The 26,375-nt window shown below is 41.5% G+C and overlaps 1 protein-coding gene and 1 long non-coding RNA gene across 3 annotated transcripts in view; one reads left to right on the top strand and one right to left on the bottom strand.

Annotated features, from left to right (window-relative positions):
* The window catches only part of TMEM94 (transmembrane protein 94), a 55,011-nt gene extending 36,554 nt beyond the window's left edge, over window positions 1-18,457 (bottom strand). For both annotated transcript variants that reach the window (XM_042832792.1, XM_042832793.1), the window contains exons 1-5: window positions 18,355-18,457; window positions 11,650-11,776; window positions 2,158-2,277; window positions 1,354-1,481; window positions 636-772 (exon numbers count right to left, since the gene is read on the bottom strand). In XM_042832792.1, coding sequence (XP_042688726.1) covers window positions 636-772; window positions 1,354-1,481; window positions 2,158-2,277; window positions 11,650-11,673 — 409 coding nt within the window. In that variant the 5' untranslated portion in view covers window positions 11,674-11,776; window positions 18,355-18,457. The remainder of the gene's footprint in view (window positions 1-635; window positions 773-1,353; window positions 1,482-2,157; window positions 2,278-11,649; window positions 11,777-18,354) is intronic.
* A 484-nt stretch (window positions 18,458-18,941) lies between these two features.
* LOC122167896 lies at window positions 18,942-21,059 on the top strand. The gene is made up of 3 exons (XR_006171106.1): window positions 18,942-19,378; window positions 20,169-20,191; window positions 20,479-21,059. It is a non-coding gene; the product is annotated as an uncharacterized LOC122167896 (long non-coding RNA).
* The last annotated feature ends 5,316 nt before the right edge of the window (window positions 21,060-26,375 follow it).

The following is a 26,375-nucleotide window of genomic DNA, read 5'->3' as shown; positions in this document are numbered from 1 at the left end:
TACGTGATAAAATTTGGAAGAGGCCAGTCATACATCAATTTACATTTCATAGTGGCTATAGGCCCTCCAGTGCTAAGATTGGTCCATGCCCATGAACTTTAACCTTGTTAGCTTTCCCTTCCCCCCCCTCCAACCTCTATAATCAATTAAACACTGTCACATGGTAACATTAAATACATACTCATACAGTGAAAAAGCTAGGGAATGTCTTAAAGGTGTCACACTGAAATGAACTGCCACCTTGAGTTCAAAAGCCCCCACTGAGAAGATGCTTATGTACAGTAATTTATTTCCTTCTGCTCTGTGTTGTAGCACAATCTCACATTTTCTTCTTTCATCATCTGCAGCAAGGCAGATACTTTTGTAAGAAATTTGGGATTTGAATTACTCCAAAGCACAGACACAACACACACCTATCTGGTAACATACCAGATGGAAGTGCATGCCCACAACACAGCTCAAAATAATGATTCCACAGGACAGGCATGACATAGGACACAGCTATCACTCCTGTTTCTGTGTAACATAGGGCAAGGCTAGTAAGCTCAATTAATAATACATGATCAAGTTCTGGAGAAAAATCCAGTGTGGTGGAAATACAAATCCAAATGACAGACAGATGAACGAGGCCTCACCATTTATCTTATCAATGATCATCTGAAGTCTTCTCTCCACCTCTTTACACTTCAGCCTCTCCTGACGTCCAATCATGAAGAGATCCAAGAGGAGAAGGAGGAAGAGTGCCAATGCATTAACTATTTCTGCGCCTTGGCTTCGCACAGCAAAAACAGAAGAAAGCAGAAAGCAGTTGAGTTTTGAGTAAGTGAGCAGAATATGCTGCCAGCCACCCACAGAGATAAATGCACATCTGTTCAATTGTTTATTCCTACATCCCAAAGACTCATGTTTAAAAAAGAAAAGCAGAGAAGCCACAACCACACTTCTTCAAGAACCAGGGAAGTTTGAAAAGACCTTTCTCAATTAAAAAAACACCCTTACAAATACAGTCAAGCTTGTTATGGTTCTTGTAACCATAAAGTAGTTTCTCTTATGAGTCACTAACTTCTTTAGTTTCAAAATCCTCCTGAACAATTCTAACATCTCAGGATTTTTTAAGTTCTAGGAAAACTGTAGAAAGAAAATCTCATTCTCTCCACAAGATGCTCTATGGGTAGATTAGAAGTAGAATTAAGTTAGTTGAAGTTTTGTGGAAGGGAGAGGGACAGAATTGCCAGAACATGTTCACGATTACACAGAATGAGGGACAATGATGATACGTCAGCCATACACAGAATCAAGAGGATGCAAAATTATCGTTTGCTTCAGTCAACCAGTAAATGATTTTTTGCTTACTTTCCCTGTGGCTGGCTCCCAGAGCAACAGAGCAGCAACACCACTGCCAGAAGCATCAGAGATGCACCAGGCCAGTGGAAACAGGAGCAACGGTTACCATGGTACAAAAAACTGCTTCTCCATGCCTCCTACAAAAGGAAAGCAGCAGAAAGCATTCATAAAATACAAAGCTAGGTATTCAAAAAAGTAGAGGAAAGATAAAGGCAGCATTAACAGACACTCCAAGGTGAACACAACTTTGTAAATCCCTTTAGAATTAAACAGAGCATCCCAGATCAGCTATGCAAATGCTACAGCACTAAAGATTATTCAGCTGGGGAGTCTGGGTGTGCATTGCTATCTTTAGTCTTGCTCGGAAGAATGAAGAGACTTCTGTGCCAGGCTACTCCACTGTCACTATCTAGAAAGAAATATCTTTAAGTAGCATGAATAAACACTAGGACTTTGTATTCAATGCATGTACCACATAAACACGGAGGACAAGGGAAGACCGCTGAGTTCCACTTCTCTTTCTCTCCACTTGATATGGCTCTCCTGCACAAACTGCCATTAGTGGCTCAAGAAGATGTTAGATTCTTCATAGTTGAAGCTAAGCTCCTGAAGAACACCAGCAGCCACAAGAGAAGTGCTGAGAAATGTACCCCTAGGTAATTCCTTGCTTTGTTCCCAAAGACTTTGGCAGTTCTAAACCTGGAAACTTTGACTGCTGCTGCTAAGAGGAAATGCAGCCAACTTTCAGTTAATCCTCCACTTTGCTTTGAAAAGGGGAAAATGAGCAAACCCTAATGCTGTTTGGTGTCTTACCTTCCATGAAGTCACTTTTTTCCGTTCCTTCTGATGTCCCTCCAGCAGTGTTGTCAACTGGTCTCTCAAGATCATAAGGGCTTTCTTTGTGGTAAGGCCCAAACCTGAGGTCATCTCATCCTGAAGTGCCAGAAAAACAAACTGTTTAGTACTTTCCTATTTTCCTTTTCAGCTTGTTTCTGGTGGCTAACTGAGCACCCTACTGTGAATGCCTCGCACTCATCAAAACCAGTTTGATTATTCATTTCCCTGAAATCATCTCTCTTCTAGTGACTGCTGGCTGGAATTATAGCACCTACATAGTCATACACCAAGCCATTTCTGCAAAACAACGTTCTTCTTAGCAGTGACTGGGGACAATACTAAGACTGCTCAGTTCTGAGGTTACAGACACCTGAACTGGTATCAGCTTATAGAGACAACAGAACGCAGATGGTTACACTGAAATTTTATTGATATGGGATAGATTTTGCTAACATAACTAACAACTAAGCAGTAGAATACCTGCAGTACTAAATAAGAGGGGTCCAGTTTCTACAACTGCTAATTACAAATTTTAGTTCTGTACTCTGCTTCAGTGGCTACAAAATCTCCCAGATTTAAGTGCTAGGCCACTCAACAGTTCAGGAAGAGATTATTCCAGCATCAACAAATCCTTTTACAAGAGAAAGCACTGGAGTCTTTAGTGCTGAATTGTGAGAACGTACAGGTGAGGCATTCTGGCTTGAAGGGAGCATATGCAGTCCAAACTACTACTCCTTCATTATTCAGTAAAGAGGCAAGAGCCTGAAAGGATACAACCCAAGGGAGAGCTATTTGGGCAGCACTGCCATAAGTTTCTGATTATCACGAAATTAGGGCAAATGCTTGAGTTTCCAAGATAAGAACACAAGCATTTACCTTCCTTTCAAATCCGAGACTGCTGAGAGGTACTGGGACTACCAGATCACTGAAAGTGAATCAAGGAAAAGCAGGCAGGTGGCTGCTGCGAATACCATGGTACTGCACAATAGAATTTCTCGTTTGCATTTCATGCTTTAATAGAAATACCCTTAAGGTGACAGCAAACAGAATATTCTCCACATTAGCAGTGCTCAGGTGTATCATGCTGTTTACAGAGTACAGACCTACTAAACCCAAAGCAGGCAGGAAGCTTCCCTCAGCTCCCACTAGTGTGACATATATTCTAGCAAATACAGTTCAGGCGGGATCTGCGGCTTTTCCCGCTACTGCAGTCAGAAGCTCTTCCCAGCTCTCTGCTGTTCAGCTATATGCACAGACATCCAGCTCTGCAAATGCATCTCAACTCTGGTTTGCACTTTTCTTCATGTTCCATGAATTAGTGTTTTTGTTGATGAACTTCTACTAAAAATTAACCTTGCACTTTGAATCCATTTGCTCTGATGACTCAATCAAAAACTGTAACAGCAGTGTCAAGAAATGGCTGATAGCTGCTCTTTAAAATATCATCCAGGCATTGACCTCTCCCTCCGCCCCCCCCCCAACTTATCAGGCACAATTTGAAACAGCAAATTCTGGCCAGGCAGTCTAGTAGTGCTGCGTTAGCTGCAATTTTTTAGAAATAAAAATAAACCTGCTTAGTTTTCATTCTCCGTGTCACTTTTAGGAATTGAGGAAGCAGTTCTGTATTGTTCTTGGAAGCAGCTCAGGTATCAGCAGCACAGGACTAAACATAGAATTCGCCTAAAGACTCCCGAGGGAGAAGATGGCAGGCAGCAAATTGGCAACAGGCACACCATGGCACCATGGGAGTGCTGCAAGCAGGAGTGCCTGAGAGCAACACAGAGTAAGCATCAACCACATTCTCTCTCTCCTGACTGCTAGCTGACTGGGGCACAGCAAAGCACTCAGAAAAACATTTACCCTTTCTTTCCAACAGTGAGAAAGAAGTCAGATAAATAAGGCGAAAACTGAAATGTAGCAATAGGGGGACTTTAACCAAAAAGCAAGATCTGCTTAAACACCACTGAGTTGATCCCAACCAGTACAGAAGAAATGTGAGGAAACCTGTGCTTAATAACAACATTTAATACAGCGATGTACTCCTAGAAAGTGTCACATCATAGTAGGGAGCAAATTCAGAGGGAACCAAGAAGTTTCCTGAAACATTTGCACACCTGCTCCAGTCTTAACACAGGTGTTATGGCTTTGCCATAGGATTGGTCAAGGAAAGAAGATGCAGTAGGTAAGAAAGAACAAAGTCTGGAAGGGATGATGAGGAGGAAGAATAAAGATTTTTAAACACCCATCTTGACACTTAAAACATGGAGTTTATGATAAAGTAAGCAGATAGAGCCAGGTAAACAAACACTGTAATATTGTTAGTGAGCTGCCTGTGCTAACTCAGAAAACCATAGGTTTGGCTCTCCAGGGAAGAAACCAGAAGCAGCTCAGAACTAGAAGTGGAGCAGTATCAATAGACTTAGTGTTGCTTTCTCTCTCCGTAGTTTGACATAGGGATATCAGTTGCCAAATACCAAATCCAGGAGTTTGTTTCAACAGCCTTGCCTGCCTCAGAGCAAAAAGGTTTCCTTTCTCTTCCTCATGCTTTCAGGTTGCATATAGGAAAACGCTGTTTATCATCTGCATTTTCTCTTACAATGACAAGTTATTCCTGAGTATCGCCACCTAGTCATGTCTGCTTCCTGCATGAAGTTTTAGTATCCTGAATTCCTCTTATTTTCATGCAGCCATCACACATCCACAGTAGCATATTTATTTACTGTATCAGTATTTATATAATATGTGTTGTTGAATATGTGCCAAACATTTGTTAAACAATACTGGAGCACAAATATATGTTCTGCATTATAAAACTCACTCTTTCCACTGCCTCTATAGGCATGTACGCTTATTCAACCTTACACAGCGGTAGATACATTTTGTCCTCTGTGGATTTGGTTCTTGCAGAATAAAGCTTCTCACCAAGATTATAGTGCATTTCAACATAATTGCCTTTAAAAAGGCTGTTAAAAAAAAAATAAGTGAATAGGAATCAGAAGATTTGCTAGAGGGTTCAGTTTTCATAGATTGCAATTCCACCTCTCTGATTCAGAGTGGTATGGAAAGCTCCTACTAGGAAGCTGTCAGATTCTTTCCCTCTCTCCAGGATGCATATACTAAGTCCCCTTTTTCAACACTTTGACTCAACTGCTTCTCAGATTTCAACAGTTGGAGGCAGGAAACTGTGCAAGAGAATCTTCTTCCTTTTTCTGAGAGCTATTTTGCATTGCTCTAGCAGAAACAAGAACACGTTTTTTAATTTAACAGTTATATTTTTCACGCTATTAATCTAATTCATTGATTACACCTCATGAAATGTGTTATTCACAGCTTCAAAAACACATGAAAAGAAACAACTTCACCAGATACATTTGCATAACATAAAATCAGATTCTTGCTTATAACAAGGCACAATACAACCCAGTGTATAATCAATGGATATTAAGATGTTACAATCACAAAAAAAAAAAACAAGAGAGGCGAAGTAGATTATGATAACAAAAGAGAATAAATGGAAGGCTTACCCTTATGCTGGGCTCACCCACAAAACACCAGAAGAGGCAATCTCCAGAAGAGATCCTTCCCTACTGGTAGCCAGCTCTTCAATAGGTCTAGGAGAGGTGCAGCCAGGCTCCACCTCTTCTGGCAGCACAGGTGAATTGCCTTCACCTGTGCTCCTCTGGCTGGCTCATGGCCCACCTCAGGTGATCAATCAGAGGTTCAGGCCGTGACTCAGCAGTTCCCATACACCCACGGTGCAGCTTTTTTTTGTCCAATCAAAGGGGATGGCAGACCATATACACAAAAGCACGCCATTTCTTCAGGCAACATTTCTTACAGCAAGATAGTGCTAGAGAGTGATTTATTTTTGTTCTAAAGTAAATCATACTTCAGTGTGCTACAGCTCTGTCCAAGTGTGGCTGCTGAGTTAGTGCTCAGGCTATCTATAATAATATCTATAATAATGGTTATTATATATATATGCAGATATAGATATCTGTAGCATGACAGATGTACCAGCAAAGCTAGGAGATAGCCACTCTAGGCAAAGGTTTCCCCATTATTACCTACATCCTTGGTCTCAGTTACGTGTTTTGTCTTTGTTGGTGTTCATCCAGTTACTTTTAAAAAGAGATCTATCCTGATTCCACAAGTGCGCTTGCCAAGTGACCCAAAACATGTAAAGCTTCTACCCTTACCTATTTCCACTCCAGACGTAATAATGAAAGACAATCTCTTCACTGAGAATCTGGGCTGTCAGCAACAGCTGGATTCTGCTTCTGCCACAGATTTCTGCGTGACGAGGAAAATCTAAAGCTCTTCTGTGCTTTAGTTTCTTGTCTCTACAATGGGACTATTAACTCCCTACCAGCCGTATGTACGTGAAACTATAATATTCACCAACTCTATTGAACACTACTGGAAAGCACAGAAAAGAAGAAATGCATGTTGATATTTGCATAATTCAGGCAGCTCCACTAAGCACATCATAGCTCTATGGGAACTACTGTCTTTAGGACTGGACATACAGGGAAAGGTACCAGAAGGCACAAATGAACAAAGCTATTAAAACTTGTCACCTGATAAGAACCTGTCAGCCACAGCTTAACTGTTGGTGGTCTCAAATAAAATGAAAAAAGCTAAGTCTTCTGCAAAGCAGTGCCCAGATTAATGGACAGAGAACAGTCAACAACTGTCTCCTTCCTCCATCTGCAGCAGCAGTATGAAAGGCAGCCCAGAACTCCCCACTCCAGGACAAATGAGGCCCCACAGCATGGTAACTGAGTGCCTGGGGGGGGCTTCCCTGGGGAAGCTGCTTTAAAAGCTCTCTGCTGCTCATCACCTGTAGACTTACACTGCAAAGAAACAGAGCAGCAGAAGCAACAATCTCTGATATGTGGCCAGAGCAGCACTAATTGGCTACATTTTGCTTGGAACAGAGTCCATTTCATAGCACACAATGACATTCAAATTTTATGCCCTCTGTGAAGCACAGAGTAAGATGCCAACAGGCACAGTCAACCCTTCTACATGGGTAATGCAAAGCTCAGTGCTTTCTTTCTCCCTCAGCTAGTAGCAGCTTAGCAGTACAACTGTTTTGAATTGCACCTTTGCTTGCCCGTTCCTTTGGTCCTGTTTGCAGCAGCACATTCCCAGCCACAGTTCCTTGCTCCACCAGGCTGCTGTCAGGATGAGGCAGAGTTTATGCAGTGCCTTGAAGCTCAGAGATCAGTTACGGCTCCGTATTTATTTATTCTGTTTTTGATACACACTATGGTGCTTTACGCCAATGCAGAGCTTATTCCAGAGGATGTTAATCTTCTCTCTCAGACAAGTTCAGAAATTCAAATGTTCAGAAATTCACAGAACTTCAGCAATTCTTTCGTCTTCCCATTAGTTTCTTTCCCACCACCACTTTTTATCTGAAGACTCTGAGGACTAAAAGTACTATATAGCCTGGCAGATGCACTACAAAACATGTTTAAAAGGAATACTGATGTTCAACAGCCACAGATCAAAGCACACAGAAGAAACAGACAAATTTAAGTCAAAAGGTAGAGGAGTAGCAAAGCAGGTGCTAAATTCATCTCTGCCACCTCCCATTGGTCCTACAATTAAACCTGTGATTTAAAACAAGGCTTCTCTTACCAACCCCTCCAACAGCAAAGCCATTCCCTCGCTAAAAATCTTCACTGCTTCATGTCCTGCTATAACGTCTTTCCTCAAAACCTCCAAGCATTTCATGCAGAGCTTATTCACATCAGCTTTTCACATCAGGCAAGATGCAGGCTAGGGAAGGAGAGAGGGAAAGCCATTTTGAATTTAAACATTAAGAGAGAGAAACTTACTTTGCGGCATTTGCCTTGGTGGGTGATCCAGAAATCAGCCTGCTTAAAGAGCATCTGGCCTACACTCCTGAGCCACTTATACAGCAACTTGCACTGCTGCTGCTCTCCAAAAATGAGAGCAGAGAAGGAGAGAGAGAAAGACTGTGCGCAGCCCAGCACTGCAGAGAATGAGACAGAAGCAGCAGAGTGAAGCACCAGTCTGCTGATTAATTCAGCCTGTTTCAGTCACGCTGCAGATCAAGCAAGGAGGCGGTGGATGGGGGTGGGGGATGGAGGAGAGAAAGGAAAAAAGACAGAGACAGAAGGAAGTTTGCCCATAGCCCCAGACATCTGAAAGAATGGTCCTTCATCAGAGTTGATTCAGCTAGAATCCCTCGGATCCCTAGAATTCCCTGTCTGTAGAGATGCATATGCACGCATAATAAGGGCTGATGCCGACAGACAGGGCTCTCTAGAAAAACAGATGGCAAATCAGATGGGACAAAGTGCTGTAAAATATACTACAGAAGAAGGAACACCTAAGCAGCCAAGGGACAAAAAACAGGTAAGAGACAGAGAGCCCCAGGAATGCTGATTTCCCTATGTAACTCTAGGAGAATCATCCAGGGGACTCCATAGCTTTGAATTCAAGCTCAACTTAAAAATAAATAGGATGGCTACAGGTCCAGTCTGAGGTGTTCCTGCCCTCTTTTCCTGCTGATAGTGTGTCTTAGTTTCAGCCAGGATGGAATTGTATTCTCCAGAGTCCCAACTGAAACTAAGACTAGAGAAAACAGCAAATGCCCCAATAGCATTCACACATCCTGCACCACCCTATCTAAACCAAAAGGTGCATAGAGATTCTTCATAGCCATAATCATGTCTGGGGCTCACCGCTTACTGCCAGCTGTTCAGTGCCACAGAGAGGTGAAGAAATAGTGCAGACAGGGAAGAGCTGAGTGCAATGACAGGTAATGAAAAGGCCTTTGGAGGCAAGGAAGGAATGAACTTTCTCTCATTCTCATATTTTGCAGGAATTGCTTCCTTTTTATTGTTGGAAGTAAACATCTTTCTAAGTGGGTTTTTATATAGCTCCTGCTTCAGTACTGTCCTGATTCTCTCCAAGCTACCCAGCTTTGCAAAGCAATCATTACATCAATTATTTCCTTCCACATAGAAAAGGGTGAAGAACTGGAACCATGTCAATAGCTTGCCAAGGATTATAGCCAATCTGTATAAAATGGAACAGGCATTTACTGCAAAGACTTCCAGTCTCAGCATATTGTGCAGCTCTGAACACCACATGCAGGTGTCAGGACTTGCCTACCAGTCCTAGCCAAAATCTTTACTTCCTCTCCTCACTTGAGAATCAGATGCCTAAATAGACACACTTTATATTCTTTGCTTAAAGCCAGAAATACAGTGATTGTAGGTCTCCATATTGATAATAGATGCAATGTTGATCTAAGACAATTCCTGAAAGAATGAGTTATCATCTTCACGCTGGCACTGAGTCATACTTTGGTATGTCATCTCACAAAGCTCTCAAATCTTGAAAGGAAGCAGCCACCATATTTAATGTCAATTCACTACAGAGCAGGAGGAGAAAAAAGGAAAAAGATATTCTTCATAGTTCTGTGGAGTACTTTGTTTCCTAGACAACAATTTTTAATTGCAGAAAAGAACAAAATGTCCTAATGGTACATTTTTTTCTTACATACTCTTTTCACTATATTCACCTAATCAGTTTGTCACAAACTTAAAAAGTAAGGGAGAAAAAAAGGAACACTAACTACAATACTGGACAAATCCTCACATACCATACATGTATCAGCCCCTTTCCAACTTAGTGTTTCTTGTGGCTCTGCATCTTCTGAAGACTTAAATGAATGTGAATAAAGCAACCTGTCAGTAACAGAGCAAGGCCTCTGACATGGTCCCATACCACATCCTTATCTCTAAACTGGAGAGGTATGGACTTAAAGGCAGAACTATTTGGTGGATAAGGAATTGGCTGGGTGGTCAAAGACTGAGGATTGTGGTAAATGACTTCATGTCCAGGCAAAGGGTGCTGATGAGTGGTCACCCTGAGGGGTCTGTCTTGGGTCTGGTACTCTCTAACATCTTTATCAATGACACAGGTGATGGGATCAAGTACACTCCTAGCAAGTTTGTGGACAACACCAAGTTGAGTTTTGCAGTTGATACAACAGGAGGAAGGGATGCCATCCAAACTCAAAAGGTGGGGCTGTGTAAACTTAATGAGGTTCAACAAAGCCAAGTGCAGGTGTTGCACTCAAGTCAGGACAACCCCAGATACACATACAGATAGGGAGAAGAACTTGAGAGTAGCTGTATCCTGGTCTGCATCAGAAGAGCAATGGCCAGGACAAGGGAGGTGATCGTCCCCCTTACTCTCTGCCCCTGTGAGGCACCATCTGGAGTACTGGGTCCAGATCTGGGACCCCCAACACAGGAAAGATGTGGAGCTTTTAGAAAGGGTCCAGCGGAGAGCCATGAGTATGATCAGAGCGCTGGAGCACCTCTCCTGTGAAGACAGGCTGAGCGAGCTGGGCTTGTTCATTCTGGAGAAGAGAAGGGTGCAGAAAGACATCTTTATGGCCTCCCAATATCTAAAGGGAGATTATAAACAGGAGTGATATCAACTTTTCACATGTGTAGCGATAGGGCAAGTGGAAATGGTTTTCAAATAAAGGAGGGGAGATTTAGAGGAGAAAGTTTTTCACTGAGAAGTTGGTGAGGTGCTGGAACAGGTTGCCCAGAGATATTGTGGGTGCCCCATCCCTGGAGGTGCTCAAGGCCGGGCTGGATGGGGCCTAGGCAACCTGATCTACTGCTTGATCCAGCAGCTGGCAACCCCGCCTCTGGCAGGGGGTTTGGAACTGGATGATCCTTGAGGTCCTTTCCAACCCAAGCCATTCTATGATTTCCTGATTCTATGATATACTTCATCTATGTTGTTCCACCATGGTGCTTCAGTCTCATCCTAAAGAGGACTTGTTCTAGGCATTAGAGTTGTTTCTGTAAGCTATTCAGTCTTTCACCTTCGCTGAGACTCTCTGTAAAGGGTACTGATTGAAAAGTGAGTATTCGCACCCTAGCAACTCAACATATTTAAATAGTTCTGTGGGGAAACAATTTCTGGACTCTGCCAGGCCAAGCCATGTGTAAATCCATCAAACAGAAATGAATTTCCCAAATGCATCACCTGGGTTAACTGACATTTCCTAAAACAAAACTGAAAAGCCATTAAAATCCACAGCTGACTTGTGAGTGCATGAAAAAATCACAACATTGTATCTTGAAAGCCCTACTCACAGATCTGTTGACCACTTGAAGATACCTAGATCTCACCACACTGAATGTTGATCAATGGGATATAACAATGGAGGTGATACTTACGGAACAGCACTCTGCCATTGCTGGACAACCTCGCAGCAGACCTTTCCTACTGTGGCAAGTGAGTACATCTCGATGAGTGTCAAGGTGACAGAAGTCTCAATTTTTGTATTAACCATGGATTACATTGTCACACAACAACACCAAGTGGTCAGTCTTGGCTCAAAATAATGAAAGACTCAACGTTTAGGTTAGGCATGATTCTTATCAGGACACCTACCTGACACTTCTCTTTGAGGTCCATGGCTACGCAATTCTGTAAGCATGTCCAGTAAGAGCGGATTGCTTTTCAGGGAAGAATGTCTCCTAGGTAGAGATGAGCTTGGTTATATTTACCACATCACCATCTGTGGAAATAGAAGGGGAAGCAGTTAATTTCCCAATATCACTGCCTTTAGGACAAGAAAGTAATGGAAGTCACATAATTCAAATGGTTTTTTAAAAGGAGAACTGGGGATTGGAAAAGTGCTTTCGACAGTACAGCATCTCCCTCTTTACTCAGAATTGATCCCATTTAACTGGAAACAGGAGATGAATTAAGTTCTCTGTGCCTCAGGGTGAGAGCATTGCTGAAGCCCTGACAGGCTGTCAGGCAAGTCCCCAGAAAAAGCTGATCAGACTCTGGATTCTGCCTGGTGTTGGAGCAAGCTGCTACCCATAGCTATTTGTCTTGCTTTTCTTATCAACTGGGAGCTTTATCCAGCTAAGCTCTAATGAAGCCTGCAGTAATGATTCTTCTATTTGCAGAAAAGCATTCCCAATCTTTGATAGAGTTGTGCTGCTAGTAACTAGACCATTTTCATCGTAGCACACGGGAACTCTAGCAGAATTGAAGCAGAATTGACTCTAGCTGAAGCTGAGCTCTGGAGCTCCCAACTTTTTTTAGACAATATGCTCCTTGATCTCCCATAGCACGCCTCTCCATGGGGAGAATTTATAGCAGCATTCCAGTACCCGAAGGGGGCCTACAGAAAATCTCAGGAGGGACTTTTTATAATGGCATGTACAACATGAAAATCGGAAATAGCTTTGAACTGGAAGAGTATAGATTTAGACCACATATTAGAAAGAAACTCTTTACTGTGATGGTGGTGAGACACTGGAACAGAATGTCTCACCAGAGATTGCCCAGAGATGTTGTGGATGCTCCCTGCCTGGAAGCGTTCAAAAAATCTTCCAGGCTGGATGGGGCTTTGAGCAACCTCATCTAGCACGAGGTGCCCCTGCTCCCATAGCAAAAGGGATTGGAACTAGATGATCTTAAGTGTCCCTTCAACCCATCCATCCTATGTTTCTATGATATGATTCTACAATACTTTCTGAATACTGTGGTGCTACATAATTTCAAGGAAAATAAAAGGCATCCAAAGCTTACTCAGAAGGCCATTACTGCCATGCTGAAGTTAGATATAAATATCCTCTCTTGCAGGCAAGTACTGCCCCTGCATTTTGGGAAGCAGCAAGTATTTAGTATTCTGCTTATCAAAGAACTGCTTGAAGTACAGAAACTAATGTGTGCAAGTGCAGTTTTCTATCTGTCATCTGCCACAAGTCTGGACTCTGCTCTACTCTGTTCTGTGACTCTTGTCAATATGCACACATCAAGGGAACAGAGCTATTTTCAGGCACACTGTATCCCAGTCAGGCCAATCAGCAACTGCAAAGAGAGGATCAGATAAAGTTACAGGAGCAAAGCTGACAAAGAGTGCTGGGAGTTGGAAGGAGGAAAACGCAACTCTGCATGTTTGCACGCAGCAGCTTAGAGCATCAGTATCCCATTTTTAACTTGAGCATCATTTCTATATAAGGCAAGGCAAGATGAGATGATTTTAAGATGGAGAAGATGGCCACTAACAATGAGAGGGCTAAGAAATAAATCCAGGATTCTTTTTTTTACCCCATCCCCAACAGAAGATTCATTAGATCTACCAAGGGGTTTGTGTGCCTTGTCCTTACACATTCAAACAAAAAATTACATGCCTGTCTTTCTCTCTGGATCTGCACTTCAGAATCATAATTATCAGTGACATGACCAGGCAACTGGGAAGCCACAGGCACAACAGCAGAGCAAGTAAAAACATCTTCAGCTGTTTGTTCTTGGTGCTGTATCGCTAGCAGCAGTAGGGGCCATCAGGGAGACAGTTGGGCAGGAGGCAGGATTTGCTACACTACAGCAAATGACATTCTGATTTAAGCACCAAACTGAAACATGATCTTGAATGCAAAGCACGCCATTCCTTAAAGTTCAAGGCACATCATTTGCATGCTTACGAATACCACCCTGAAGTCCTTCAGTGCTAGGAAGCAGCATACAAAGCGCAAGTGCTAAAAAGGAAAGACTAGTTAGAAAGATAATTCTTATCTAGATAAAATCAAAACCTGTTAAAATGAGCGATATACTAAGAGCTTGTAAAAGCAATCAGAGCAATGCATGCTTCATCATCACATGTGCTCAGGGCTTCTCCAAAATTAGCTTCAGGTCAAGTGATGCTAAAGGAGAAGACAAACCATAGTGAGAAATATCTTTCCTAAATTTCTACACTAGAATTGGTATTGTAGCCATGTAAACTGTGACTTGCAAGCTTTCTTTCAAATACCTACTTGACCAGAATAAATATTCTCCAAGGTTGTTTGCAAATGCCATAGCAACTAAAACCTCATACGCATCACAGAGGTCTTGCAAACACCCAGAAAATGGCTTCACACAATAAGGAGCTGAAGCAGTTTATGCATTCTGCAGGCAATGTACAGTGTACAGCTGTGCAGAGATGTGCATTCATTCACTCTAACTCTCCCCTACAGACACTTGGAAAAAAAAGCACATTCGAGGAGTCTTTAGGGAGAAAAGCAAATCGACTTAATTTTCCCCACAGCATTCAATCACTGATTCTCTAGAACAGACTATAAAATATGATGGGGAAACTGAACACATCTTCATGTTCAGTGAAACTATCAAAAATGAATTCCTCAATAACAGAATTCCAATCCATCATCAAGAACAGAAACAAGAGGGAACATATAATAATCAAAAAAGCAGCTGCATTAGGAAAACATGGCTTAGATAGAGCCCATTGTTTTGCTATCAGCAGAAACATACGGACTTCCTACTCATGAGGAGCTGATGTCTGCCTGCTAATTTGCAACACTGGCACATTTGCTGGCATATGGGTTCTCAGAGATGCATAAAGTGATAGTGTCAACTGATGTGAGACCCACTAAGAACACAGAAGGGAGCTGGCAGCAACATTTCTTGGCTTCAGTATTGGCTTGCAAAAAAAAATAACTTGTAAAAATTTGGACCAGCTAAACATTCTTTGCCTCAATAACCTCATATTACTGATACGGATATACATATCTGCATCAGAGAGAAACTGTGAAGTAAGCGTATGAGTATTTGTAAGGCGAATCCTCTAAATTGGTGTTGTATATGTGCTAAGTATTATCAACTCAGTAGTGGCCAAATGTCTCATTTGTACATGGCTGTGAAGAATCAGAAGTGCATTTCACACAGGCTTCACTCCCCTTGCTAGGTGACAGGAAGTAGAGAGAGATCTATTCTACCTTGACTCAGGAGCAAGGTTAAACTTGAAATTCACTTTAAAATTTGTCTTCCAACTGAAAGTATGCTTTTGGAGAGATAGTACTTGCTGAGAACTTTCAAAAGGAAAAAAGATCTCAGACTCCTTCCCTATTTCTTCAGCAAAGAACCTGTGCATTAGACTTGTTCCAAAGAACGTTGGTGTCTTAAAGCAAGAGCTGAGCTACAAGGAAGGAGTAGGGAAGGAAGGCATAGCTTTGGCACACCAGTCTTTATCTCAAGTAAATATCCTCAGTGAGAGTACCAATTTACTTGAAAGATAAGATGGGTAAAACAAAATGCTACACAACTGAAAGAACACCTTTTTTCCTTTTTTCTCCGGTGACTTGATAAGCAATTAACAGATCTGATCAAAAGAACGATCAAAGTAGTTTAGTCTACCTTGCTCTACCCACAGTAGTTGATGCCACCCCAAGCTGAGGAACAATATATCTGAAAGAGTTTAATTATCTTCGTTTTTCTTTCTTGGGAAGAATAGATTTTAAAGAAGAGCATATGGGAACTGCTGAATCATGGCCTGAACCTCTGACTGACTGCCTGAGGCAAGCACTAAGTCAGCCATGGGAGCACAGGTGAAGGCAATTCACCTGTGCTGCTGGAAAGGGTGGAGCCTGGCTGCACTCTCCTACACCCATTTAAGAGCTGACCGCCAGTAGGAAAGGATCTCTTCCTGCAGATCTCTTCTTTGGAGTTTTATAGTGAGCCCAGGATAAGGGTAAGCTCTCTATCTGTTCTCTTCTTGGAATAGTAACCTGCTTAGCCAAACTCTCTTGTTTATTTCATAATTAACATCTGTATATTCATTGATTATACAAAGAGTATTTACAATTAAAGGACTGAAACCGAAAAATGCAACCAAAAAAAAAGTTGTGAGGGCCTCTCCAGCTTCTGCAGAGTGATGATGTCATCTGCTTTGTGGTATAGTATCTTAAATGGCAACTAAAACATTTTACAGCAAATGTATGAAGAATTCACTGCAAAACTGATAGCTGTCATTCATCGTGACAATGGTTATTACGGTAAGCAGGATTTTATAACAACCTCAATCAAACACACACTTAAACGACTGAAAACTGCAAAGATACAGCAGCCCAAAATAAAATTAAAAAGACCATGTTGTATCTATAGGCTCTTCAAGCAAACTTTTTGCTGATGTACACTGACTCACAGAGAAAAGCATAGCTTTTTCTCTTAATTTCACTTTATAAATAAGACTGTATAACTGCTCACAGTAAATCTAAGTAAAAAAAGTTCTTACACCAGTGTTTGTCATTTGGAGACATTTAACTGTAGGCAAATTGTTACAAGTCACAAACTGAACTGGAGATTGAGCACCTGGTGAAGGCGTGTAGCTGGCCTAGGGAGCGCAGGCAATGTGTACCTGTGCTTCCCATGTGACCAGAAGGGTTGGACCCAGGGGCCAGCCACTGAAGGGAAGATATCTTTTAGACCAGTCTATTTCTTGGGAAGGAATGCTGCATAGCTAGAGAGCTCATTCACCAGCTGGGTGAGTTCCATTCTTCTTTCTGTATATGACTATTGGCCTACCTGTGAATACTTTATCTGGTGTTGCTAAAAAGCTGTTGGAAGAAATGCTGTTTCTTTGAAAGTAGAACATTAACGAACAGCATAGTGGTAAGAATGTTTTCTGAGAATTCCCCCAAAATAAGCACAGCATCTGAAGGCTGTTAGGGTGATCACGTGCATACGTTCATTCAAACAAAATACTACTCTAAGTGGAAAATGCACTGTTCAGTTCAATGGACTTTTGTATTTTACTATTTTCATGAGTTCCACTAAAATCTTATGATGAATAACTGTGTCTAGAATCATGGTAGTAAGCTAACTTGTTCTACTGTGACTAGAGAACAGAAAAGTTGTGTATGGCTCACTAGCAAATTTTTTTCCACTGTTCACTTAAGAGTATTCTGGACAGAGATCCCAAGTGCTCCATGAGGCACAAGTGGTCCCATATATAATTACAGGTGTTAAAAATCTAAATGTGACAAACCAAACTCTGTCCTACAGGTAGGATGGTGATGCTCACACCCTAGGCAGGCCTCTGTTTTTAGACAACCCTACCAAAGGACTTGTCTTCTGGCCAATCCCCCATGGCTCACGGCAAGCTTCACCAGTCACGGGGGTATATAAGTGCTCACTTCTAGGGTGGCTCTTGTTTGAGCAGTTTGATCTTAGCAGTGTTTGCTGTGTTTTCTAGCAGCTGGTCTGACAAGAATGTATCTGAAACAGGGGTGACATCCAAGAAATACAAATTTCAACAGTTAAAGATGTAATATGAAGACTAAAAGGAAAAGTTTAGTTTTCTAGGTTCTGCTTGTGTTGCCAATATTTGTTCCTGGGACCTAGGCTAAAGCTGCTAATATTTTAATCTTCTAATCAGATAAAGTGTTGGCAATACACTTATTCAAAGTGTTCGAGTTAAAAATATGTGTTGATGTGCTTGAATAGAAGATGACAAAGTACTAACCGAAAGAGCACAAGATGCCTGTATAAAGCCAGCAGCACGTATGTCTGTATTATACAGTTTTCTTAAAATGTGACTCCTATGCTTTCTAGGTTATTTAAATTCTGCTCCATTTGAACAAGATGTGTACTTTAACATAGTACAGTAGCTGCTAATAGTTTGTTTACATTGTAACTTGTTTTTAAGGAACCTGGAATGTAGATGTTATTGCATCTTCTTGTGCATACTGTGCTGTCCACTCTGAACTTCATTTCTACAATTACTGGAAGAAATAATAGGATTTCAAGAAATTTTGCCATGGGCTTCATCTTTTTTGAAAGTATGTGTGTGGGAAGCTGTGCTACTTGGAGCTGCTTCAGGAGAATAGATGGATAATGCTGGGTCCGTGCACTGCCGGTCTGGTAACTTCAGGTGCTGATAAGACTCAGTTAGTTATCAAGTACGAGCCGATTATCAGACGTGAGCCCCGACGCGGAGCAGCGGCTGGCCGCCCCGAGGTGAGGGTGGGCACTGAAGCGCTTCCTTCCGTGCGGGTGGGCCCGGCTGCAGCCCCACCTGCGAGAGGAGCGCACAGCCGGGTATGCCTTAGAACTACCACGTGTCGGAGCTTTCTGCGATTTGTTTCTTTCTCTCCCATCTCCTTCATAAGCCGCTAGGTAACGCTCCTCTGAAGGGAACGGCGCTGCACGGGAGCCTCCGGCCCGAGCTTTGCGGAGAGCTTTCCTCAGGCCTCCCGACAGGGCCGGGGCTAAGGGGGAATCCCAGCTGTGGGAGCGCGGGCCCTCCCGAACTCGCTCCACGGCGGGACGGAGCCCAGCCGCCGCCGCTCGGCCTGTACTCACCAGCCGCACCGGGCCGCCTCAGCGGGGAAGCCGCTCGCCCTCCTGGCCTCCCCCAGCGCCGCCGGGGCCGCCATCAGGGTCACTGGCAAAGCGGGCCGCCACGGCGCTGGGAACCCGCGGTGGCGTTTCAAGGCTGCCTCAAGAAGCGGGTACCTGATTGGTGGGATCCCGCGCGGTCGGCCGTACGCCATTCGCTGATTGGTGAGATCAGAGTGGCGCGCGAAGCCAAGAGGACGCTCTGGCGGCGGGTCACCCTGAGGCGCGGCGGCTGAGCCCCGAGCGCCGGGCTTCCTCAGCGGGACAACAGCCCGTCTGCCCCCGTGAGTGTCGGAGGGAGGGTGCTGATCTCCCACTGCGGAAGCTGCTTTTGTCGTAGGGCGACCGACCGAATGGAAGTGCGGAAGGAGCCGTGAGGCAGCGAGCGCACGGGCGCGTGGAGCCGGTAATCTGAGGAGAAATCTGAACCGTTGCTCAATCCAGAAAGGAAATCGGGTGTGAGGCAGAGACGGCTCACTCTGCCTTTGCCTGCGGAGTTTGGGTTCTGTCTTCTGAAGGCATGGTGGAGCAGCTAAACTGGAAAGGTTTATGTTCTGTCTTTATTCCCTTCCTGTAATTCGGCGCTCATATATCCAGGTTGTGATGTGCCGCTCCCATATGAGATTTCTCTACAGAAGTGATGTTCATTGGCGTGCTGAAGTGCAGATGCCACACTCTAGTGGAATTGTGTACGTTATAGTGTAAAAGCACAAACAAAGAGCTCTGCGCTGTTTTGCCTGCAATTACGTTTTGGGTGAGAAAGTGGGATTTAAGAGTGTGCTCTCTGCGCCTTTGACATAATCTGAACTGAATGTACATTTGATTTTAGGAGTTCTACAGTATTGTTTGCAGCTCTTTTAAATACCTTATAAGGCTTAGTAAGAAGATGACGACTGTGGAACTCTGGGCTTTCCTGAGCTTCTGGTTACTCAGAACAGTCTCCTAGAACCAGTAAAGAAAAATGGAACTCCAGTACACGAGTGACACTGTAAGCCTTTACAGTTCCTTAAAAGGGAATAGTGGCAGGTCTAGGGGATTTTCTACTGTAGTTTAGACACAGTATGGGGAAGGGGATAAGTGATTTACTGGAGTTGTAGTAACATGACATCATGAGTTGGGCTTAGTGCTGTGTGAGCATCTTGTTCCTCTTCAAGTTGTTTCAACACCACCACAATAAAATGTACTTAATTAGTAAAATGCTTTAAAGAAAAAGTTAGAGTAAAGAATCTTGAACAGATTCTGGATTACTTGGTTCTAGACACAGGTTCCCTGCAGGTCTCAAGCAGGCCACTAATAAATGCTGCTTTTTCTCACTGTTGTGTTCTGAATAGAATTTCCCCTGCAGTTGTGGAGGCTAATAGATGGGATACTCAATCTATTTGTGTCTTTATTTGCTCCTTGGTAAACTTGATCTAACTGTTCATCTCAGAGTGATTTAAAAACCTCGTGTTTGTAGAGCATGTTGAATTTAAGTGAAAAACATTATCAAAACACAGTAATACAAGGATGCTTGGAGGAGTAGAAATACCCTTGAATTAGACAGTGTTGCTAGGAGATGCAGAAATAGAAAAGGTGATCCATTGAACAAGCTCTCATGATTTCTAGTACTTGATAGTAAAGGGAAAACTGAACAGCAAAATGCTGTTGAATACTTAAGATAAAATAACCTGGTACTATTTTTTTTCAAATCTGAGATATTTGGCTTAAAGACTTTTTTCTGTAAGAGAATGCTCTGTTCATCTTACATTAAGTAATCATCCTCTCATTTTGTGTTACAGAATTGTGAATGAATGTTCTAAAGGTAGGCAAGATTATTTCTGGATCTTTATGGTATTGTAGTATTCCAGGATGGAAAATTCAGATGGGTCAGTTTTGCCTGCAAATTAGGATTATTTTCCACACTTGGTTCAAAATGAATATTAAAACTATTCTTTGGGTGCTTTGTTCCACATCCTTGTGCCTCTTGCAATTGTGGAACTGTTTCACTGTGCAAAGGCCTCAATATTGTTTCGGTAGGAATTGAATTTAAAGAAATGAAATAGTTAATGCAAACCCTTGTGCGCGCTCTGAAAATCCTTGTGTCTTCAGCGCAGGGATATGATGTCTCCTCTTGGGGCCACAACATATGGACAGCGACATCTCTTGCAGTAATCTTGTGCTTCTGAATGAATTGCAGCCTCTGGCAAATCCAAGGGAGCTACTTAGCCTCCCTGTATTTGCCTTTCAGTCAGTCCTCATCAGTATGCTGTTTTGTGTAGAGCAGATGTGAGAATTTGACTAGGAGCACTTCGAAGCAGATACTGTATGTGGAGGGGAAAAAAACTCTATGCTTCCTTTAAATTAAGCTCTTTAAAAGGTGTTGAAGTTGCATATAACTTTAATCAATGTGATGAGCAGCATTTCTGAATGGTTGTGCAAAATAAAAATTAAATCAGTGAATTCCTCGGTATTGTTTAGAAGAAGCAATTGCTGTATGACTTCCTTTTCCCTGTCCCTCCCCCCAGCACCTTTGATGCCAGATGCTAGGATTTAACTGTATTTCTAGTACTTGTATAGCTATAAGGAATTAAAAAGAGGAAATTGATACAAAAACCTGTTTGAGTCTTAAATATTTAAAAGCGGTAGTTGACCAACACCTCTTCAAAAGCTCAAGGGAAGACAATATTTTCTTTTAGCCAAATAATGTTGCTTTCCAGCTTGTGTTTAATATGTAGGGAAGCTGTACATAACTCAATGTTTTTTAACAAAAAAGTGGGTTATTCCTCTAAGAACAGGATTCACCCTTTTATTAATGAACATCTTTGTTTTTCTTCCGACTGAAAAGTAACTAGCTTGGAATTGTCAGTTGTCTTGAAAATGATAGGTGACTAAATTGGAAGCAGGAAGAAAGCAGAAGCGTTTTTTTTGGTTTTTTTGTTTTTTTTTTTTTTTACTGAGGGAGATAGCACACTGTAGCTGGATCTGGTTTTTTCCCTTTTACAGACTTCTGTCAGAGCTTAAGCAGTTCCAGGTGATCCCAGCCAACTTGAATTTCTTAATGCCTGCAGTGGCTATTACTGTTCTCAGGTATAGTGGTGTTTCCTCCATAGTAATTTTTATAAGTCTTGCTCTGTCTTCTGTATGTGACTGTGGTGATGCATGGTGTAGAAGAAAATCTGCTTTTATTATATTTTTCCTTGTTCTCTGAGCTTTATTGTAAGACTCATGAGCAATTGTTTTGGCCCAGTTCTATTTTAGCTAGTTCTGAGCCTAAGCTAATTTTTCTTTCTGTTCAGTTAAAGTCCAAGCAGTCCATGTTTGTCTTGTTGGGGATTAAGCTGTTTCACAAGTACTCTTCAGATCTGTAATGAGTAAAACTGTGAAGTGTTCAGGCAGATCAGCTGTGGTGTCTGCATCTCCAGTAGTGACACTTATCTACTGCACTTAGATTCACAGAAACAGTTGCAGTAATGTCAGTGTATGTGAGAAAGTCAGAGCAGAACATTAGGATGGTTTCTAAACAGGGAGGAGTAGTTGATAGTTACAAGAAGGCTCACAAGTCAAGAGCCATCAATTCTGTTCCCAGTGCTGTTGAACAGTATGGCATCAGTTTGTGGTATGATTTCTAGTGAACTTATCTGTAGAAGATGGATATTTATATTTGTTGCATCTACAGCTAACAGCTGCCAACTGCAATGAAACTAAGTCTTTTGTATGTAGCAAACTAGTTAGTTGTCCACTCCATTCACTTATCTGCTCTCAAGAAAAAGATGCAGAAAAAACACTTGAACAGATCAAATTCTTTTGTGATCAGATTCTCTTGTTAGCACTGCCTCTCAGTGTTGCAGATATGGGGGGGGGGGGGGGGTGCGGGGAAGGGGGGAGTAGACCAGAAACCTAGTTCCTAAGGTGTTTAAGGAACTGTGGTAATACTAGTTAAATGCGGTAGATCCACCAATGGACCAAGCTTGTTTGGTAATCATTTTAATACTTCAATCTGTAAGTAGTATCTGCAAATCTATTTTGTGTACAGATTTCAGTCTATAGCCTAGATGCTAGGCTCTTTCAATGTATTTGGTCTTTCTAGAGTAGGTCATTTGTTTTATCATGTGAGGCACATTTGTTTAAGCAACTTCAGCTCTGGGACACCTTATCATCTAGTAAATGGAGTGGTTGAGGATTTTGTGGTCATTTTCCCAGGCTTGATTTTTCATAACTGAGGCCACCATGGATTGGTGTGAGGTGGTGTTGCTCTTGCAACAGATCCCCCTCCCAGCATTCTCTCCTTGCTGTACTTACATTCCTAGCATTCCTCTATTAGCTGCACCCTGTTCCTCTGAGATGTATAGGAAATCAATTCTCCCACAGTTGCCAGAACAGTATTTCGGTATTATGTTTTCAGCTTGCTGGAAAACTGATCAGGGCCTTCTTGAGCTGTGTAAGGCTATTCTGCATTCTAGTTAGCAGATTACTTGGATTGTTTTCAATAGGAGAAAGCCTTCTGTCTGGGTTCATACATCAGGTTGTTTTTATACAACTACAGTCATACAAAGCATGCTATGTGAACTGCAGTGATATAATGCAGAATTGTGATATGAAGCTTTAGCCATCTGAAGGTGAGCTGAGCTAGCCAGAGTATTGCTTTCAAAAACTAACGAAACACTAGTTTTTTGAAGTCAGGAAATGTGTTGGAGGAAGAAAGGTACATATTAGCAATGTGTTTAATTTTCTGTGCCAGAAGCAGTTTTTAACCAAAAAAAAATACTGAAGACAGTTCCTAACATTCATAGTTATTGGCCATTGTTTACTGTGCTGTAGCTCTTGATAGCAGCTCTCTATGAGGAGAATGAGGCTGGGAACAAATTTCAAGACTGCAGAAAGGACATTGATGCTCTTTGGAGAGCTCTAACAGTGAAGTCCTCTTTGTGGTTTAGAAGACAGCCTGAAATACAAAACGCAAGTTTAAGCTATGTTATCTTAAATAAAGTTTGTTTTCAAAAGCTTGTTGAAAAGGTGATAAGTCAGTGAATCATAAGTACGAGGAAGCTAGGTATTCATCAAGGCTGAAGATTTCCTCTGCTAGAATTAGACAATTATATCCCAAGTTAATTCCCATTTTATTTCTGATACTGACAGTATCTAAACTACTCAGATGATTTTTTTTTTTTTTTCTCTCAATTGATTAGAAGCCTTAAAGAATTTGTCTCATGAAACTTCCCATCAACTTAACAAGGATGAATTAAAGCTCTGCAGACTAAGGATTATGTGCTTTGTTTTCTAGCAAAGCTTGGATTTTCCTTGATGTAGCCTCTGCCCTTCTGAAAGGGATGACTGCTTGCTGGGCCCTTACTGTTTTGCACTGTCACTAGAGAGGTTCTGCTGTAGTTAACTTTATTGACGAATGCATGTAGAACTTGGAGACCACTCTAGCTCTGTTCTTTCCATTAAAGCTGATAATTTCTTTGGCAACGAAGAGAATGGATACGATTTAAAGCTACAGCAAATATTTTCAAATTATGAACCCTTGGTAAGTTCAGTAGCTCTCTTGCTTGAGGAATAGGCCTCTGAGCTCCAATTCAAGCTATGATGCTTAGTTTTCAAACCTGCCTTTGAAGTCGTATGTGCTGATGCCCTCAGCAAGCGGGAGCGAGAGGTCATGTTTTTACTCCTTTGAATGAGAAGAAACAGTCCAGAACTCCAGAAATCTTCCTGGTTTATATTTAGCTTCTTGCATTGGCTCTACAAGGAAGTACACTTGCAGTATCCAGTAGTACTATGATAGTAACAAAAATATAAATTTGTATACTGTGTCTAAATATATGCCAGAGCTGCTTGTCTGGTGGAGTATTATGTTAAGATGTACACCAAGGTCATGATTTGCTGTGACAGAAAGTAGCTTCTAGATGACATGCAACGTGAGTTCTGAGTTCTAAGGTAGAAGCTTATGTGAATTCCATTGCAAAGACACAGACATTAATGTAGCTTAGGTTAAAAGTGGTGTCAAAATATCATTAAGGCTTGTGTTCAATAACTAATATTAACATGACTGCTGTTACAAGTATTAAACCTCATGTCATCAGTAAAGTTGTATTAATACAGCATATACCAAGCAGTAATTTTAACTGTAATTTAAATTAAAAAATTAAAATTACCTTTAAAAAATGTAATTAAAGTTTTAGATGGCTAGTAGTGCAAAAATAAAGCTTTAAATCTATTAATAGCAAAAAATAAAATAAAATAAAATAAAATCATACATTGATTTCTGTAGGCTGCTTTGAGGTCTTTAAGAAAAGATCCTAAAGAAGTGTCAGGCACAAAGTTTTATCTTAAAACTTAAAATACTCAGAACTACTCTCAGATTTTTATCACCACAAATGGTCATAGAAGATTCATGCTATTCCTGGACCACAACATTATTTGAAATTGATCCTCTAGCAAAACATCTCTTTCACTCTAGCTTACAGCTGTGCTGGTATTTCAGCTCTTGCAGTGAAGCTGCACTGGTATTTGTACAATAAGTTGTACACTTTAAAGTGTTGACTTGCAATGAGGGTGAACAACTGACCTTAATTGATCTGTAGACAAGTATATCTCTATTAGGAGCATTTTTCTATAACACTTTGATCTCTGCTATTTCTGAAGTCTGTTGCTTATCTGGTCCTGTAGGACTGCCCTTTTAAAGTCAGGCAGCTACAGCCTCTTAAAGTAGCCATTGTTCATCTGGTAGCTGCTAGCCATATCTGGTTTTTCAAGTCCAGTGAAAAGTGCCTGCTGTAACTTTGCTGTGAATGTTATTTAACTTATAGAGGGCTTATTAAGAAGTTCTAAATCTTCCCTTTGAAGTCAAATGTGAAACCAGAGAATCTAGCTCTGTGCTAGTAGTGGGGACTTCAGACATCTTAGAAACTGGCTCTGATTTCAGCAGTCTGTGTCATCCTAGGTAAATTACTTTTGCATCCTCAGAAAGAATGTCTGAAACATTCGTAACATCCTTAACTCCCGAAGCTCTTTTTCTCTACCCTTTCCAATTTTTGATTGAAGTATTAGAAGAATTCATATCTTCCCCTAATGTCCAAATCTGGTAAGAAATTAGAATTATAATCCCTTAAATACAATGCTACTAGGATGAGAAAACATTTTTCTAAGGGTTTAAACCACAAATTTCATACTAAAATGAAGTTTAAAAAACCACAGAAAAACCAACCCTCTCAAGAATCCTCATCAAGCTGCTTAAACACTTAGATTGAAAATGTTACCAGTGTTTGCAGAACATGGTTTATAAGGAGAGTTGTATGAAGTAACAGTATATATTTTGATGTTCTTATCTTGGTGTGGACAAAACCGTGAATCCCCTTTCAGGGGAATTGAAGGAATTGAACCAGTTTGGTGTTTGTGGGTTTTTTTTTTTTTTTTTTTTTTTTTTTTTTTGAGGACTTAACTGAAGGCTGAGATATGCAACTGTCATAAAACAAAATATCACTTCTGTACTCTGAACTGAGATGTAGTCAGACTTCAGTCAGAATAATCCTGAATTTAGATGAGCCCAGTTGTGAGCTCTGCACTTTGTTACATGCTATGCTTAGACTCCACATTCCCAATCTCAGCTTCTTTTCAGAGAGTGAGGAATGATTTCTGCAAAATGAGCAGGAGAGAACCCTCAATAGTTTGCTTGTGGCTGGTCATTGCTTGTTTGGGGAAACTGGCAAGCGGATGTATTGTATAATTGGCTCCTTTTCGGATTGGTAGTGTAAAGCCTCTGTTTCAGAAATAGCTTTTCTCTCTAGAGCATGAGGAAATATTCTCTATGCAGTTGCTTCATTGATGAATTGAGTATTGCAATTACAGTCTCTTAGAGCTAAAAGAATTGTAAGAGGGCCATATAATTAAACCTTAGAATGAGCTGCATGCTCAGTCTAGGTTCTGCCCTCTGCACACGTTTTAATGCACTGTTTTTCAGCATGGGTGCCTCAGCAGAGCTCAGCATAGATGGTTATAGAGCACCAAGC

This window comes from Centrocercus urophasianus, unplaced genomic scaffold, assembly GCF_019232065.1.
Source record: "Centrocercus urophasianus isolate 14NV4802_14NV808 unplaced genomic scaffold, USGS_Curo_1.0 seq_40, whole genome shotgun sequence".
In the NCBI taxonomy this organism is placed as follows: Eukaryota; Metazoa; Chordata; class Aves; order Galliformes; family Phasianidae; genus Centrocercus; species Centrocercus urophasianus.
Note: the sequence above shows the minus strand (reverse complement) of the source record. Positions and strands in the feature narration are given on the sequence as shown.